Here is a 19,059-nt window from a genome sequence, read left to right on the forward strand (position 1 = left end):
AGCTGGCCGGCTCTGTGCATCTCTTCCAGTAAACTTCCCTACCACCCACAGCCAGAGGAGGGACCCTTCCTCACTTTTCCGTAATGCCTTGTACCTCACTCGGTATTATACCTTCCACATTGTATTATGTGTGGTCTGGCACTGCACCCCACCAGTACCGCTGAACATTTTTTAGAGCGAGAGCTGTTTTTTATTGATCTCTGTATCCTAGTACCTAACAGTGAGTACATAGTACCTAGCAGGAGTTTGGTGAACATTTGATCATTATCTTACCAAATTCCAGTGGGAATTTCCAAAACTTATTTCAAAATGATTTCAGTTCCTTAAAGGAATTAGAGAGAGCAATAATGAGAAAGCTGTTTCTAGCATTAACCTAAAGGCAGTGCTTCATTTTTACTTAGATCACTTAAGTTTATTTGTGGAATGATGGTTTATTTTCTGTAGCATTCTGAAAGTTTTCATTACAACAACTTAGTCTTTCAGAAACTTATTTTAAAGCCTTGAGTTATCTTTAGTTTACCTTTAGTTTACATATTGTTGATGAAAAGTATAGACCTGAGTCAGATTTGGGTAACTCACTAGCTGTGTGATTCCAAGAAGTAACTCAATTTTTGTGCTCATTTAATTCTTCATCAGTAAAAGGGATAAGAATACCTACCTCACAGGTTGCTGTGAAAATTAAATGGAAGAATGCATGAAGAACACTTGGCACAATGTCTGAAACATGGCTGTATGGAAAATTGCCCAATAAGATGGTAGCTGTTGTTATTACTTAAGCAACATAATGTCATAGAATATTAAAAGATTATTGTGCCTCTACTGTTCACTATTTAGATGTATATAAGTGTAACTCTTTCATATTCTTAATTTTCTTAAATTTTGATTTCCTTGCAAGTGAGCACTTCAGGGCCCTTCATTCTTAGTATGAGTTGGAGTTGCATCTTGCTCATGGTTGTGGCAATGCAACTTGGCAAATACGGCCTCCAGAAACAATCAACTAAAATCCATGTGAGGGGCTAATTTCTGTGAGGGGGTCAAGCCCTTTGTAGCTGTAAATGAGTTTCCACACCTCAACTTTTTCAAAGTAAGTAGTTTGTTTTTTATTGATAATAGAAGGATGGGATTTCTCAAATGCTGTGGCTGCAGGCCTCAACCTAAGATTTGTAATGCTTTTATAGTTATTCAGTGTTTTTCCTTTTAGAAATGAGAATTTTGAAAAATAGGCCAGTCATGGTGACTCACACCTGTAATCCCAGTACTTTGGGAGGCTGAGGCGGGCGGATCACCTGAGGTCAGGGGTTCGAGACCAGCCTGGCCAACATGGTGAAACCCCGTCTCTACAAAAAGTACAAAAATTAGCTGATGTGGTGGCAGGCGCCTATAGTCCCAGCTACTTGGGAGGCTGAGGCGGGAGAATCACCTGAACCTGGGAGGCGGAGGTTGCAACGAGCCAAGATCGTGCCACTGCACTCCAGCCTGGGCGACAGAGTGAGACCCCATCTCAAAAAATAAACAGACACCAAAACCCACCTTGAGATATGTTCCCCCCCCCCCCCATAATACTGCAAAGAAGAGTTGTGGTTTTTTATTCATGTGGTGTGATTTGTGTTGAACGAAGTATTAGGAAGTATTATATCTTTTCTGTGTTGTCTTCAGGATTCGATTGTGGAAGAGGCATGGGGGCTATGGTTCTCAGCTGATTCTGCAATATGGTTCCCCTCTTTATGGATGGGAATTAGAGGTGGAGGTAGTGGAGCTGAAGATACTCTTGGTAAGATATAACACTGTGCATTTAGTAAACTTTCGTGTCAGAAATTATGCTACCAACATAAATAACTCTAGAAGTTTTATTTTGATAGAAAATTGTAGCTCAGTCACGGCCCAGAGAGTTATATCTAAAGTTTAGTATTAGCACTTTAATTTCATCAACAGGCAGGGACAAAAGACCTTTCACTTAGGATATCCTGGATTTGTGGTTTCAGATATTTGCTGTGTGTGCCAACTTGCACTCCTCCCTCAAACAGAAGACACTTTATTAAAAATTCTCAAGTGAATTCCAAAAAAATCACAATCACCTAAATAGTCATTGGTAGCGTATAGCTCCAGACTGATTTTATTAGGTAACAAAGGTTGCCAGGTAGGAAGCAGAGCAGCCGCTGGGGAGACCCATGTCACTTCCTACCAAAAAAATCTTTCTAGCCCACTAATTAGAGCTAACTAAATCCTCCCTTGAACTGTAACACTCCCTCCTCTGCCCCGCTACTTTGAGAGGGCCAAGCTTTTATCAGTCATTCACAATGCAATATTGTAAAGGAACTGCCATCACTTATTTTTAAAACCAGACACAGAACCCACCAAATTTTAACAGAATAGAACTCTGGAAGGAGAGCATCTTGGAGGGAACGGGTGAATTCCTCCAGATTTCTCTCACCTGGAATTCTGCTTTCACACCTGTGCCCAGCCTTCAGCAGCGTGGCTGGGCACAGAAACATTACTGCGTTGTTTCCACTTAGCTGACATTTTAAAAATGAACTTTACCAAATTGTAAGAGACAAAAGAGAATAATTACCTAAAATACAGACAGTACAGTATAATAACCACCATCCCCAAAGAAAATTTCTGATCCAAAGCTCTAACTCCCCTTTAGTTTCTACGGGCTGGCGCAGCTTCACGTGCCTTACTGGCTCTCTTTAAGCCTTGTTCTTACCGGGACCCCTGTCACAAATATGGATAACAAACCTTTCTTATTCAGATTTTAATATTGCTTTCTGCCTGAGGGGATATTCAGTGGTGTTGATGGCAGGGGCATGGGACAGAAAGGGATGTAGCCAGGCAAGCAAGCCTGTCTCCCCTGCTTAGAGGTTTCTGAGGCTCACCCCTGGAGAGCCGCCTGGGAAGATTGGAGGCCTGGGTGGGAGGTTGCCGAAACCAACCTTCTCCTCTTTTGCAATTAATTCTGCCTTTGTCATTTATTCAAATACAATAGTTTTCCAGCATCCTGACAATGGAGCGCTAAAGGTCAAGACCATAAGTGGCCATCTTCTCACTTTAATCTTTCTCAAATCAGTTGCCAGACCAGCTTAGTAGCCTCCCTTTGCCTTGGCTCTGCTTCATTCTGTTGCCTTCTGATCAAATGTTCCCTGCTCCCCTCCAGACAAGGAGAGAATAAGATGCACCTGCATCTTGTGCTCCTGACACACAAAACTTCAGCCCTGTTCTCTGAATAAATCCTGCTTTTTCACACCTCCATAATTTTGTACATATGGTTTCCTTGGCCTGGAACACCAAGCTCTTTTAGTTGTTCCCTGCTCTGTGTGAATGTAACTGAGATGAAGGAAAGAAAGAGAGAAATAGAGCATGCTCATTTGTAGCCTAAAGAGCCTGAGCAGGGAGGGTGGAAGACTTACCCAGGTATACACCACCTGGTACCTCGCACTGTGCAATCACTCAGTGAGCAGCACCCAAGTATGAGGCAAAAACAATCCCGGAGGATTTCTGTGCCTAGTTGGAGTTTAGAAGGGAAAGCTACGAAGAGAGCGCAGATCAGGGAATTTTATCCTATGCTGTCCCTGCAGGAACAACTAAGTGTTTCTTTTGAATGGAAACCTATTACTGAGACATTAAGGTGCCGTCCCTATAAGATAATACTAGCTGGCTGTCCAGTCCATCAGAAATAAACCAAGGGCACACCCTGTTGGAAACATTACTAGTCGTTTGACAAGTCAGGCATCTTCCATCTGGGCCTAGTTTTCACATGTGAAAAACAAGGGTGTTGGACTGAATACATGACGATCTCTATCATTCCTTACAGCTGCTCGTTCTGAAATTCTGTGAACCTGTAAATGTGATGTTGCTTCAGAAATGAATGTCAGTGATCTGAGTTGTAAAAGTGATCTGAGTGATGTAAAAGGAGGATATGCTAGATGTTTAAATGTGCCGAAGTATGAGTGTTTGGAAATTCATTTCAAGTACAGTAGTTCTACTACTTTTTTCCCTGTAGATAAATTTTGAAAGTCCCATCAGAATACAGAATTGAGAGAGGACGCACACACGCATGTTTTCTGTAACAGACGTTTACTATGGTCACCACTAGATGGCACCCTTGTATTAGTAAGGAGATTTTTCTCTTAGAACGGGCTTCGGGATGACTTCTAATAAAAATAGATAGTAATGAGTCAATAGCTGAAACTGAGGAATGAGCAAGTTAACCAGAGGAAACAGAAATGGATGTTTTTCTATCACTGTCTGATGACTTGATCCATAAGATTCGAGGTAAGGAAAAGCTGGAGCTTTCAACATTGCCCTGAGGGAGATTATTTTATAAATATTTCTTAATTGTAAAGCATATGATGCCTTTAAATCCAAGATGAGTATGATTTGCTTGATGAAAAGGGGTGCCATATTTCAGCAGTTCTTTGGTGCGATGGTTTGTGTTAGTCTGAAGTCAACCTTCCATCTATTCTTAGCTTCAAAAGCAAAGTTAGTCCTGCAAAGTTGGAAACACCAAGTAGTTACCAAGTTGAGTAAATCCTGTTGAACCAAAAAGTGAAAGCTTGAGTCATCTTTTAGCCAAGGAATCATTTGATTTATGCTTCTGTGGCAGGAGTTGCATGGTTACAATGTGTTAAAAGGGAGCAAGAAAGCTTCGGAATATTTGTAAAAATTTGTATGACTGTGGTATGTCATTTTTATAGTTCTATTTCCTTTTCTTGGGAGAGGATTTTTTTTCTCTTCATTCACTGTAAACATCTTTCCATTAACTTTTAAAAATGTGTTTTTTTTAGAGCAGTTTCAGGTTCACAGCAAAATTGAGAGGAAGGTACAGACATGTCCCATACGCCCCCTTACACCACACGTGCATAGTCCGCCATTATCAACATCCCCAACCAGAGTAGTACATTTGTTACGATTGATTAATGTACATTGACACATCATTATTGTCCAAAGCCTATAGTTCACTCTTAGTGTTGTACAATCGTTGGGTTTGGACAAATTTATAGTGACATATATCTAACATTATACTGTCATACAGAGTGTTTTCACTGTCTTAAAAATCTTCTGTGCTCTACCTGTTCATCCCCGAAATCCCTGGAAGCCATTTATCTTTTCACTGTCTCCATAGTTTTGCCTTTTCCAGAATGTCATACAGTATGCAGCCTTTTCAGACTGACTTCTTTGACTTAGTAATACATGTTTAAGTTTCCTCCATGTCTTTTCGTGGCTTGATAGCCCATTTCATTTTAGCATTGAATAATACTCTGTTGTCTAGATATACCACAATTTACCCATTCTCCTAGCAGAGGACATCTTGGTTGCTACCAGATTTTCCCAATTATGAATAAAGCTGCTATGAACATTTGTGTGCAGGTTTTTATGCGGATGCAAGTTTTCAACTCCTTTGGATAAATACTAAAGAGCATGATTGCTGGATTATATGCTAAGGGTATGTTTAGTTTTGTAAGAATCTGCCAAACAGTCTTCCAAAGTGTCTGTACTGTTTTGCTTTCCCAAGAGTAGTGAATGAGAGTTTCTTACTCTACATCCTCTGCCGCATTTGGTGGTGTCAGTGCTCTGGATTTTGACCCTTCTAATAGGTGTGTAGTGGTGTATTGATTATACATGACATAGAGCATCTTTTAATACGCTTATTTGCATCTGTAGGTCTTCTTTGATGAGGTGTTTTGTTGTTGTTGTTTGTTTGTTTTTTTGAGACAGTCTCACTCTGTCACCTGGGCTGGAGTGCAATGGAACAATCATAGCTCACTGTAGCCTTGAACTCCTGGGCTCAAGTGATCCTCCTGCCCCAGCCTTCCAAGTAACTGGGACTACAGGTGTGAGCCACCATACCCTGCTAAATTTTTAAATTTTTTGTAGAGACGGGATCTTGCTATGTTTCTCAGGCTGGTCTTGAACTCTTGGCCTCAAGTGATCCTCCCACCTCAGCCTGGTAAAGTATCTTTTAAGGCAGCAGTCCCCAACCTCTTTGGCACCAGGGACTGGTTTCATGGAAGACATTTTTTCCATGCACTGGGGGTAAGAGGAGGGGGTGGTTTTGGGATGAAATTGTTTCATTTTAGATCATCGGGCATTAGATTCTCATAAGGAGCACTCAGCCTAGATCCCTTGAATGCACAGTTCGCAATAGGGTTCGTGCTCCTATGAGAATCTTAACACTGCTGCTGATCTGACAGGAGGTGGAGCTCAGGTGGTGCTGCTCACTCATCTGCTGCTCTCCTGCTGTGCAGCCCAGGGACTGGGGAACCCTATTTTAAGGTCTTTGTAAGTTTAGAATAATAGTCCTTTGTCAGATATTCTCTTTTGCAGATATTTTCTCCTGGTCTGAATCTTGCTGAATCTTGTCTTTTCATTCTCTTTACAGTATCTTTTGCAGAGCAGAATTTTTTTTTTTTTTTGGATACATAGTCTTGCTGTGTCACCCAGGATGGAGTGCAGTGGCATGATCTCGGCTCACTGCAAGCTCCGCCTCCCGGGTTCACGCCATTCTCCTGCCTCAGCCTCCTGAGTAGCTGGGACTACAGGCGCCTGCCATCATGCCCCGCTAATTTTGTTTGGAATTTTTAGTAGAGACAGGGTTTCACCGTGTTAGCCAGGATGGTCTCGATCTCCTGACCTTGTGATCTGCCCACCTCAACCTCCCAAAGTGCTGGGATTACAGGCATGAGCCACTGTGCCCGGCCAGAGCAGACATTTTTAATGTTAGTCAAGTCTAGTTTGCTGGTTTGTTGGACTTCAGACATTCCAATAGGTGTGTAGTGGTAGTTGTTTTAATTTTTATTTCTCTAATGACAAATGCTATGGCACATCTTTTCATATGCTCATTTGTCCTCTTTTGGGGCAAGGTGTCTATTCAGGTCTTCTCATTTTTCAGTTGGATTGTTTTCTTGTTGAGATTTAAGAATTCTTTCTATATTTTGGATACAAATTCTTTATCAGACAGGTGTTTAGCAAATATTTTATCTTGCTCTGGGGCTTCTCTTTTGATTCTCTTTTTTTTTTTTTTTTTTTTTTTTGAGACAGAGTCTCGCTCTGTAGCCCGGGCTGGAGTGCAGTGGCCGGATCTCAGCTCACTGCAAGCTCCGCCTCCCGGGTTTACGCCATTCTCCTGCCTCAGCCTCCCGAGTAACTGGGACTACAGGCGCCCGCCACATCGCCCGGCTAGTTTTTTTGTATTTTTTTTAGTAGAGACGGGGTTTCACCGTGTTAGCCAGGATGGTTTCCATCTCCTGACCTCGTGATCCACCCGTCTCGGCCTCCCAAAGTGCTGGGATTATAGGCTTGAGCCACCGTGCCCGGCCTACTTGATTCTCTTAATAGTGTCTTTGAGGAAGCACAGATTTTTAACTTTAATAGTGTACAGCTTAACCAGATTTCCCTTTCATGGATTGTGCTTTGGTATTGTGTCTAAAAACTTGTTACTGTAGATATTTCGATTACCCTGATTTGATCTTTACACATTACATGAATATATCAAAATATCACGTGTACCCTGAAAATATGCATATCTATTGTATATCAATTTTTATAAATATTTATTTAGAGACAGGGTCTCTCTCTGTCACCCAGGCTGGAGTGCAATGTCATGATCATGGCTCACTGCAGCTTTGATCCACAGGGCTCAAGTGATCCTCCCACCTCAGCTTCCCAAGCAGCTGGGACTACAGGTGCACACCACCACACTCGGCTAGTTTTTGTGCTTTTTGTAGAGATGGGACTTCTCCGTGTCGCACGGGGATGGTCTTGAACTCCTGGGATCAATAGATCTGCCTGCCTTGGCCTCCCGAAGTGCTGGAATTACAGGCATGAGCCACTGCACCCGGCCTCAATTTATTTTTTATAGAGATGGGGTCTTGCTGTGTTGCCCACACCAGTTTCAAACTCCTGGCCTCAGGTGATCTTCCCACCTCAGTCTGTGATCCATTTTGAGTTAATTTTTGTGAAAGGTGTCAGGTCTGTGTCTAGTTTTATGGGTTTTTTTTAACATATAGTCATCCAGTTGTTCAGCACCCTTTGTTGAAAAGTCTTTTCTTTCTCCATTTAGTTGTCTTTATGCCATTGTAAAAGATCAATTATTGCTGGATCTATGTCTGGCCCATCTGTTCTATTGTTGTATGTGTTTATTATTTTGCCAATACCAGGGCTACCTTGATTATAAGTCTTAAAATCTGGTAGTAGAAGTCCTCTAACTTTATTCCTTCTTTTTTCAATTTCGTATGGGTCTTTTGCCTTTCCATATAAACTTTGGAATCTTTTTGTCAACATCTACAAAATAGCTTCCTGGGATTTTGAGTGGAATTGTGTTGAACCCATAGAGCAAGTCGGGAATAATTGACATCTTAACAATAATGAATCTTTCAATCCATAGGCATGCAGTATTTCTCCACTTATTTAGATCTTGGATTTCTTTTATCGTTGTTTTGCAGTTTTTCACATAGCAATTCTCTGTTTTGTTAGATTTGTATGTGTTTTCATTTGGTGTTAGTATAAATGGTATTTTTTAACTTTGAAATTTTAGTGGTTCATTGTTAGTATAGAAAAAGGCAATTGACTTTCATATATTGACCTTATATCCTGTGACCTTGCTATACTTGCTTATTAGTTCTAGGATTTTGTGTGTGTATGTTTGTGGATTCTTTGAGGTCTTCCATATAGATAATCATGTCATCTTTGAACAAAGATTAATTTCTTCCTTTTCAATTTATTTACCTTTTATTTCTTTTTCTTGTCTAACTGCACTGGCTAGGACTTCCAGTATGACTTTCTTCATATTCTTTTTTTTTTTTTTTTTTTTTGAGATGGAGTCTCGCTCTGTCGCCCAGGCTGAAGCACAGTGGCCGGATCTTAGCTCACTGCAAGCTCCGCCTCCCGGGTTTATGCCATTCTCCTGCCTCAGCCTCCCGAGTAGCTGGGAACTACAGGCGCCCACCACCTCGCCCGGCTAGTTTTTTGTATTTTTTTAGTAGAGACGGGGTTTCACCGTGTTAGCCAGGATGGTCTCGATCTCCTGCCCTGGTGATCCGCCCGTCTCGGCCTCCCAAAGTGCTGGGATTACAGGCTTGAGCCACCGCGCCCGGCCTCTTCATATTCTTTACTCAATAAGATAGAATTGTTCCCAGCTCAGTTTTCTCCCCAACCAATTTTGAAGGCATGTACACTTTCTACTTCATTTTTACTATCAGGGTAAAAAATTCAATGTCTTTTTTTTTTTTTTAAGTTCTTCTATATCCTTACTTATTTTTTGTCTGCTTGACCTGTCTTGCACTTAGAATGATAATGTTGTCAGCATCTCTAATTATTAATGTGTTTCTAATTTTCCTTGCATCTTCTATAGCATTTGCTTTAGCAAAAGTTGTTGCTATGTTATTTGATGCATAGATATTTATAACTGTTATTTCTTCATTGTCAGTTGTGGCTTTGGCATTTTAAAAAGTCTTTGTCAGATTTAATGCTTTTTTTGTCTTAAATCTTACTTTATCTGAATCAAGATCGTGACCCCCTACTTTCTTTTGGTTTCTATTTGCCTGATATGCCCTTGTACGTTCTTTTATTTTGTGTCCCTTAATTAATCATTTTAATATTAGCATAGGGTTGGGTTTTGTTTTGTGAGCCAGTTTGAAAATCTTTCATATAATGGGTGAGGTAAGCCCATTCATAGTTTTTGATGTGACAGATATGTTTATCTTACTCTGTTATGTTATAATTGCTACATACTCTGTTATGTTTGCTGTATTTGCCTACCTGATGTGTTTTCTTTATTGTCTTTCTTTATTATTTTTTTTTTTTCAAGAGATCGGGTCTCGCTGTGTTGCCCAGGCTGGAGTGCAGTGGCTATTCACAGAAGTGATCACATCACACTTTAGCCTTGGACTCCTGGGCTCAAGCGATTCTCCTGCCTCAGCCTCTCAAGCATCTGGGACTACAGATGTGTACCACCATGTCCAGCTACTGAAACGTCTTTATATCTTTTTAAATGCCCTTAGTCCTCTGTTTTCTTATTTAATTTTTTACTCTGAAGCTTGTCAGTTTTTAAAGGTTGTCTTTTAACTCCCACCCATTGCCAATACAACAGTGAACTTATTCTACTTTCCTCTTTCCCTTCTCCCATTTTAAACTTATGTTATTTTTAGCTTGTCAGAACATATAACATTTATATATTATTATTTTGCCCTATCCCAACCTTCGTTTTAGTCTTAAGACCACGTTTAAATATATTAACTGTTCACTGTCTGTCCTTTTGCCCAAATTTCTCATCACTTTTTAGTTGGATGAAGCTCATTCTCTAGTAGTGTCAGGAACTGTGACATATTAGAGATGTTAACTTACTCACAAGCTAGTAAGTTTGCTTGTTAGCATTTCATGGATCCTGACAGAAAACATGAGACTGTTGGGCCAGATTCCAATATATTGCCATATTACTCATGGCAGAAACAATAGCCAGAACACCCTCTTCATTTGCATCAGTTCTCTATGTCCCACAAGTCCCATGGGGATGACACATTTGTGTCTAGATGAATATCTAGATATGCAGTGGTTTGTGTTAGAACACTTGAGGAATCTAGTGTTTTTATAGTAAACAAAAGCTCTTTGGGAATCAATACTACCTTATGCCTCCAGGTTGCTCCTTGAAAACACAAGCCTGCGAAATGACCTGGGAAAAAAACAGTCAGGATCTTGCCTTTTTGGCATACGTAGTAGGAATTAGCAGGAATGCCCAGGGCCCATGGCAGAATGCCTCTCCCCAAAAGAAGAGTCCCAAGAAGGGCTGTGAGCATAGTATTCTCTGAGTCCATCCATGTTTAAGACGTTTTCTGTAGCCTTGATATTTAAAGGACTGATTTGCTAGATACAAAATCCTTAGTTGACTTTTTCTTCCCTTAAATTTCTTGAAAGTACTGCTCCATTCTCACCTTGTTTTTATGTTTCCATTGGGGAGTCTGATGGAGAACCTAATTGTCTTGATTATATGGTCTTTTATCATAAAACTCTTTGGAGATATGTGGTCTTTTATCATAAAACTCCGAGGTCTTTCTCTGTCTCTCTCTGTAAATACACATACTTTTTAAAGTCTAATAGTTTTACTAGGATATGCCTCAATTGAGCTTTAAAGGGTGATTTTCCCAGGTACCCAGTAGGCCCTTTCAGTATGTAGATTTGGGCCTTCTTTTGTTTCTGAAAGTGTTATTAGACTATAGTTTTAAATTTTAGTTCTGTTTCATTGTTTTGTTTCTCTTTTAATTTAGGGATTCCAAACATGTGTGTTGGATCTTCTTTGCCTCCTTCCCTTTCAACTACTTTATCACTGATCTGTCTTTGTTTATCATATTTTCATTCTCATGGTTATTTTGCTTTTATTATTCAATTTTCTTTATTACATTTTTATTTGAATCTGTTCTCCTTTGGGCACTTTGATATTTAGTCTTCATTTCAGATATAATTTTATCTTTTCTTTTTTTTACTGAATTCAATCAGTTTTTCTTTCAGTTCTGCCCACTTTTAGTCCACTTCTATTTTCAGTTTTTGAATTGATTAAACATATATTTTTTCATAGCCCAAATGCCTATTTAAGGATATTTAATTCAGTTTGGGTTATTGTGTTAAAGTTTCCTTTGTGATTATTTTTTTGGAGGGCATTTTCATTAGCCGAAATGTTTTGATCTTCTTTTTCTATTATCTCCTGAAAATGGTTTTGTGTAGTTGTAAACTACTTGCATCTGTTCCTTTTGTAGACAGGATTGGAAGTTTGGGTTGGTTTATAAGATCCCTAGTTTGCAAACTCTGTAATCCTTAAATGCAGTGAAATATAGTCTCTTTAGTGGATGGCTTTTTGCTTGAAGAGGTCAGTGGGGGAGGAATTACATGCCCCTGATTGTTTTACCTCGCCTTTGTGTTACAGGAATCTAAATTTCCTCCTGCCTCTTTCTCTTTCCCCATCCAGTCACTAGAGGGCACCTCCTCTCCCTTCTTTTTTACTCATTTCTTCCTGAGAAGCAATGCCTTTTTCAGAATGCCATAGCATCCCACAGATTCTCTCTCTTCCCTGTGGTTAGTGCTCCAAATAAGATGTTTTTCAGTGTTTTTATAATTAAGGTAGACTGTCTCTTTCAGGGATGATTTTGGCTTAGATTTAGGCCTTCTGCTCTGTTCTTCTCTCTTCCATGCCATTTTCCCAAATTCTCCTCACTTTCCACAAAGATTTGCAGTGGGACCTCAGGAGATACCTGTGCTTGGAATTTGCTGTTTATTGTTTTTACTTATAGGTGTATTGAGTCTGTGTAGTCTGTGTCAGTTAATTGTGCTGAAGATGTGGGGTTTGTATGCTTGTATTTGTTATTGTTGATCTGTATAGATTTTCAGAGTTCACATATTCAGCTATGTAGATATATTGTGATTTTTAACCAGTGCTCTATTTGTTAAATATGTTGGTGGTTTTAAAGTGTGCAGATTATAACTATACTTGTAGCTTAATGTTTATACAGCTGTGATTAATCTCTGGATAAATTTCCGGAAATAGATCAAAAGTTATATATTTCAGAACTTTTACTAATATAGATTTCCCAGTGTCCCTCCAGAAAACCCACAAGTATTTATTATTAATTTTTCTTTTTTTTCTTTTTTTGAGACAGAGTCTCACTCTGTCGCCCAGGCTGGAATGCAATGGCACAATCTTGGCTTACTGCAACTTCTGCCTCTCAGGTTCAAGGGATTCTCCTGCTTCAGCCTCCTGAGTAGCTGGGATTACAGGCACCCGCCACCAAGCCTGGCTAATTTTTGTATTTTTTTTCTAGTAGAGATGGGAATTCACCATGTTGGCCAGGCTGGTCTTGAACTCCTGACTTCCAGTAATCCACCCACCTTGGCCTCCCAAAGTGCTGGGATTACAAGTGTGAGCCACCGCGCCGGACCTATATTATTTATTGGGTTTCTGCTGGGTGGCAGGTGTGGCACTGACAAAGCACTGAGGATACAAAACTCAGTCCAACCCATGCCTGCCCTTAAGCCCAGGAGGTAAACATGAAGCACAGAGGGACAGTGTGACAAATGTTTCGCCCAAAGCGTAAGTTCAAAGAGGTATACGAACACAGAAGGAAGGCCGTAGGGCTTTCTGGAACCCTTTTCCATTATAAACAAGGTCACCTGTGTCCTCCCAGAGTACGAACATCCACAGTTTCTTACCTTACTGAAAACCTGACTCTCCTTGAAGACAGTGCCACCCTTGCTGCCACTCAAGGTGAGTCAGGCTGTTCACTCTGCCAACCCACCAGTCTCTCTCCTAGCTCTCATCCTGCGCCTTAGGCACCTGCAGTTGTCCTGAGATTCCCTCACAGATTCTTCTTTCTCCCTGCATCCCGCAAATGGTGCTCCATGGGCTCTGGCCCATAATCTTTCTCTTTCCCTCTGCAGTCTCCCTGTGTGGTCCCACTGTACCTTCCCACGGCTTCAGTGGCTCCCACATGCCACTCTGGGCCACATCCTTCTCCTGCGTCTCTGTCCCCACTGCCCACCTGGACATCTCCACATGGTTCCTCTGCGGACATCACAGACTCAGCATGTGCAAAAGCCACCTCATCATTGTTCCCTGACCTGCTTTTCTCTGTACTCTGGATCTGCTAGTTGCACTACCAGTTTCCACCTCGTTCCTAATCAGAAACCTGGGGCGTCAGCCTTTGTCTTCTTCACCATTTGCCCTCTGCTTCTCTATCTCTTTTCCTTTCAGGGAACATCATTTCTCTGCCACTTTGTGTTTCTATTCTTTAAAACAAAAAACAAAACCTCTTTTGCCTTCATCCCCTACTTTAAATCTCCCCCTTTTCTCTTCCCTCTTGCCTTTTCTTTCTCTATTTTTCTAGCCACTTCATTGTTGCTCATTTTCTCCATTTCTCTTTTTCCTCTTGCTTCTCTAGTGGTTCCTTCTCATTCCCTGTTCACACTCTCCCGAGTCCTCACTGCCCAGATACCAATCTTGATCTTGTTCCTGTTCTTTTTCCTTTAGGGGATTTGAGTTTGGATGGGACAGCTTGAGTCTGGCCATTTGTAAAGCCTGGGGCATGGGAGAATGGGGTAAGCAAAGTATCAAATACCTTTTTTTTTTTTTAAATGTAGAAATAGGGTCTCACTATGTTGCCCAGGCTGGTCTGGAGCTCCTGGCCTCAATTAATTCTCCTGCGTCAGCCTCCCAAAGTGTTGGGATTACAGCCTTATATACTTCTAGACTAAAATCCAACTTACTGTTTTCTCTTTCCCTTCTACACCAAGAGGTAGGCCAGTATTCGTCCTCTGAGCATACCTGGATTCCCAAATGACAACTCTGGGGCGCCTTGAAGACTACAGTTATAATTTTGGGGCAGACCATCAGAAATCCTCAAACCTGATCAAAGATACCTGAATGATCAGGAAGGAGGGCTTTAGAGGTATGTCAGTGTGCAAGCAGCAGCTGATCTTTGTGGTGTTTTTGTTGCTGTTGTTGTTTTTGGAGACAGGGTCTTGCTCTGTCACCCAGGTTTGAGTGCAGTGGTGTGATCACAGCTCACTGCAGCCTCAACTTCCCAGGTTCAAGCAATCTTCCCACCTCAGCCTCCCGAGCAGATGTGACCACAAGTGCATGCCACCACGCCCAGCTAATGTTTGTATTTTTGGTAGAGACAGGGTTTCGTTTTGTTGCCCAGACTGGTCTCGAACTCCTGAGCTCGAGAAATGTGCCTGCCTTGACTTCCCAAAGTACTGGGATTACAGACATGACCCACCGCTCCCAGCCCTGATCTTGGTGCTTTTCACGGTGGCTTTTCTTCACAGCCTTCTTGAGATGCGGTTCATCTTTATCACTTATCACACTGTAGCCTTGAGAAGTATGACTAATAACTTCAGGAGGCAGTTGAGTTCAATAAAGAGTATTTTGAACTCCTAAATTGTTCTGTTAATGACGGCTGCTCAGAAAGGAGTCAAGGTCTATAAATAATGGCAGATTAGCACCTTGAATAGACAGCTTGTTCTTATAGATTTTTGGAGGTGGAATATATTGTTTTTTTATTGACTTAAAAAAGCGAGTATGTGACAATTTAAGGTAGGAATAATCTTTTAACCTTAATATACTTCTTGTTTAATTTTAATAAAGTAAGTAGGGTAGAATTTCAGATATTAATTAGTTCTATTCATAATACTTTTGAAGGGACATAAAGGATATGTTGTTCCACCCTTCTGCAATGGTCAAAATGGTATTGCTTCCAGAGAGTGAACAAACATATGAGATCATTAAGTAATTACACAATTTATAGCTTATCTAAATATGATTTGATATTGAAAATTTTGGGCTGGGCACGGTAGCTCATGCCTGTAACCCCAGCACTTTGGGAGGCCAAAGCTGGAGGATCACTTGAGCCCAGGAGTTCAAGACCAACCTGGGCAACATAGTGAGGCCCTATATATGCAAAAAATCAAAGAATTTAGCCAGGTGTGGTGACACACACCTGTGGTTCCAGCTGCTCAGAGAGGCTGAGTCAGGAGGATTGCTTGAGTCCAGAAGGTGGAGGCTGCAGTGAGCTGTGACTGTACCATTTTACTTTAGCCTAAGTGGCACAGTGAGACCCCCATCTCAAAAAAAAAAAAAAGGAAGTCTGGCTCTGATAAAAAGTTCTGCCTGTAGTAATCTATTTTTGGAGAGTAGTAGTAGTAGTTTTCTATTGATACATTAAAACATATCTTACAACTTAGTTGCTTAAAACAAAATGTTTCCCATCTCTCAGTTTCTGTGGGTCAGGAATTTGGGAGGGGTTTAGTTGAGTAGTTCTGGCCCTGTCTCTCATGCAGTTGCAGTCAAAGTGTTGGCTAGGACTGTAGTCATCTGCAGAGTGGACTAGAACTGGGGGATGGCTGTTGACAGGGGGTCCTGGCTCCTCACGACGTGCTAGAGTGTCCCTCGTGACATAGCAGCTGATTTGCCTCAAGGAGGAGAAGAGGCCTAAGAGAGGGCAAGGAAGAAGCTGCAGTGCCTTTTATGATCCAGTCTCTTAAGTCACATACCATTACTTCGGCTTGTTTTCTATTTGTTAGAAGCAAGTTACTAAGCCCACATCACACCCTAGCGGAGAAGAATTAGGCTGTGCCTTGTGAATGGAGGACTGTCAAAGAGTTCATGGACGTATGGTTAGCACCACCCACCAAAGGCTTGTTTTTCCTGATTTTTTTCTTCCTAGGTTGAAGGTGGTACTGCTTAGTAGTTAAGAGCATGGTTCTGACGCCAGACTGCCTGGCTTTGATTCTGGTTCTTCCACTTGCTTACTGTGTGCTTTAGTAGTGAGTTGCCTTCTCTGGACCTCAGTTCCCTTGTGTATGCATTGAGGAAAATGACACCTATCTCACAGAAGTGTGTGAGAAGTAAATTAATTAATATAAGTAAAGGATGTAGATCTGGGCCTGATGCATAGAATGCTCTTAATAGATGTCAACTTTTAGTATTGTTATTGTCATTTGAAGAGCAATATAGGCCAGTTTGTTTCTCCCTTTATTTCTTTGTAATCTGACGTAATGCTTGGTCTCACATATCCTGCCTCATACAGGCTCTGGTCATCCTAGTAGGTCGTCCATGGTAGGAGCCAAGTGGGCTGATGACTCTCAGTGCAGACTCCATTTGTAGTTGTACAGCATGCTTGGGCTCTTAGCTTCTTGTTGATACATGGTAAGGAGTATCCCTTTCCCTTCCAGAACTCCCACTTGGAAAGGGCTTCCTCCTAAACTTGACAGGAACCTGCTCTGGGACCTGTGAGCTGTGTTCAGTGTTCTTCAGGTTCAGTCACACTTTCAGTCCATAAATATTTATGAAACTTGCTTGGAATTCAAAGCAAATTAATTCTTCACAGTACTTTATCTACTGTGAAGAATCAAGGGAAATACATATTTCCTAGCTCTTTAGAGTTTATTCACGTAACATTTCATCTTAGATCTGGGACTGATTGGCTTAGTTGGTTAGAGTATAATGCTTATGGGTGGGAAATTTTTCCTTAAAATAATCTGTGTGGAGGAAGGCGGTAATCACAATTCCAACCCTTTTAAAGGAAAATTATTTATTAAAGGACAATCAACTATTTATAATAGTTAAGTACGTTCACTAAATACTGCATTTATATCTGGTAGATCTTGACCTAGCATTGAGTTGCCACATTCTTGGCTCTAGAAAGATGTTTTTAAAAGATGTTCATGAATACCACATGTCAAAATTGTAAGAGAAAGCAGATTTTTAAAATTTTTGGACATAATATACTGGTAAATTTTTTTAGATATGAACTCTGTTTTATAGATGATTCAGAAGATTTTTTACCAGAAAAAAATTATTACACCAAATTTCCACCATATTTTTTCTTATTGATGTCATTAGTTTCCATGACTGGAAAGTGTACTTGAACTTGAAATGGCTTCTTTTAGAATTGTTGCCTTGTCCTGCACTCTGTGATAGTTTGACTTCTTTTTTTTTTTTTTTTTTTGAGACGGAGTTTTGCTCTGTCGCCCAGGCTGGAGTGCAGTGGCCAGATCTCAGCTCACTGCAAGCTCCGCCTCCCGGGTTTACGCCATTCTCCTGCCTCAGTCTCCCGAGTAGCTGGGACTACAGGCGCCCGCCACCTCGCCCGGCTAGTTTTTTGTATTTTTTAGTAGAGACAGGGTTTCACCGGGTTAGCCAGGATGGTCTCGATCTCCTGACCTCATGATCCACCCGTCTCGGGCTCCCAAAGTGCTGGGATTACAGGCTTGAGCCACCATGCCTGGCTAGTTTGACTTCTTAAGTCCACCCAGATTCTCTTCAGATATTGAGTTCATTTTCTCAACTATAAAAGGATAAGTAGGATTGCATTTGGTTATGCATACCAGAATTCTGACTACTGTGGCTTTAATCAAATAGGGATTTAATTTTCCTATATAACAAGAAGTCTGTCTTTCTGCTCTACTATCCTTAGTGTGGGACTTCTGTCTTTGTACTTGTAGTCTCATAGTTATAAGACGTCTATGATGAGATAATATGATGTCATGTTTACATTCCAAGCAGAAAGTGCAAGGCTTTCCAGAAACTTGGTTTATGTTTCCTTGGTCAGAACTGTGCTAGGTGGCTTCCTCAAGTTGCAAGGCATCCCAAGAAAGCCAGTGTTTTAGCAGGGTACATTGCTAACCCAAATGAGATCAGTGTTCTGTTAGTGAGGCAGAAAGGGACGTTGTATAGTGGGTAAGCAACTGGTATTGTCTGCCACAAGGGTTTGGATGGTTGCTCAAGTCCTGAGCTGATAGAGCAATCCATGAGTCCATCCACTTGGCAGTAGCACATAGTGATAGTACAGTACTCAGTGTAAGTAATGAATCGGCTCTATATCTTTAGTGTTGGAATCCAGAAGCAAAAACACAAAGTAGTTTACCCCTAGGTAATATATGTGGTCATAAATCTCAGTAATGACCTTGTACGTGATCATGTTTTCCTCCCATCGAAGTCCTCATTAGTAATAAGGAGTATTGAATAAATAAACTCTTCTAAAAGTTGTTTCCATTTAGATTTTTTTATTATATTTGAGCCAGGCACGGTATAGTTCATGCCTGTAATCCCAGCACTTTGGGAGGCTGAGGCATGCAGATTGCTTGAGGTCAGGAGTTTGAGACCAGCCTGGGCAACATGGTGAAACCTCGTCTCTACTAAAATACAAAAGTTAGCTGGGCATGGTGGTGCACACCTGTAATCCCAACTACTTGGGAGACTGAGGCAGGAGAATCACTTGAACTCAGGAAGTGGAGGTTGCAGTGAGCTAAGATCGCACCACTGCACTCCAGGCTGAGCGACAAAGGGAGACTGTCTCAAAAAAAAAAAAAAAAAAGATATTTTATTATATAGATTTTGGTAAAATGATTATAAATTAGTTGTATATGAAAATGATTGTTGTATATTGTTTCAGTGGAAATTGTACCCATTTTTATTTTTAGTGGAATTGGCAATATGGTGGCTATTAAATCAAGTTGTGGTCTTTTGTTAAAAGTAAAAGACTTTATTTCTATTTATTTATTTATTTATTTATTTAT

At 40.8% G+C, this 19,059-nt stretch overlaps 1 protein-coding gene across 5 annotated transcripts in view; it reads left to right on the plus strand.

Annotated features, from left to right (window-relative positions):
- The window catches only part of HACD2 (3-hydroxyacyl-CoA dehydratase 2), a 95,657-nt gene that overhangs the window by 22,216 nt on the left and 54,382 nt on the right, over nt 1-19,059 (plus strand). Inside the window, exon 1 of one of the 5 annotated variants that reach the window (XM_017855335.1) lies at nt 1,682-1,771. The exons of 3 other annotated variants lie outside the window; for them this stretch is intronic. In XM_017855335.1, coding sequence (XP_017710824.1) covers nt 1,729-1,771 — 43 coding nt within the window. In that variant the 5' untranslated portion in view covers nt 1,682-1,728. Of the gene's footprint in view, nt 1-1,681; nt 1,772-14,001; nt 14,077-19,059 lie in introns of those variants that run through there. One more of the 5 variants, XM_017855336.1, reaches the window with a different exon arrangement.

Source organism: Rhinopithecus bieti, unplaced genomic scaffold (genome assembly GCF_001698545.2).
Source record: "Rhinopithecus bieti isolate Rb0 unplaced genomic scaffold, ASM169854v2 scaffold_39586, whole genome shotgun sequence".
Classification (NCBI taxonomy): Eukaryota; Metazoa; Chordata; class Mammalia; order Primates; family Cercopithecidae; genus Rhinopithecus; species Rhinopithecus bieti.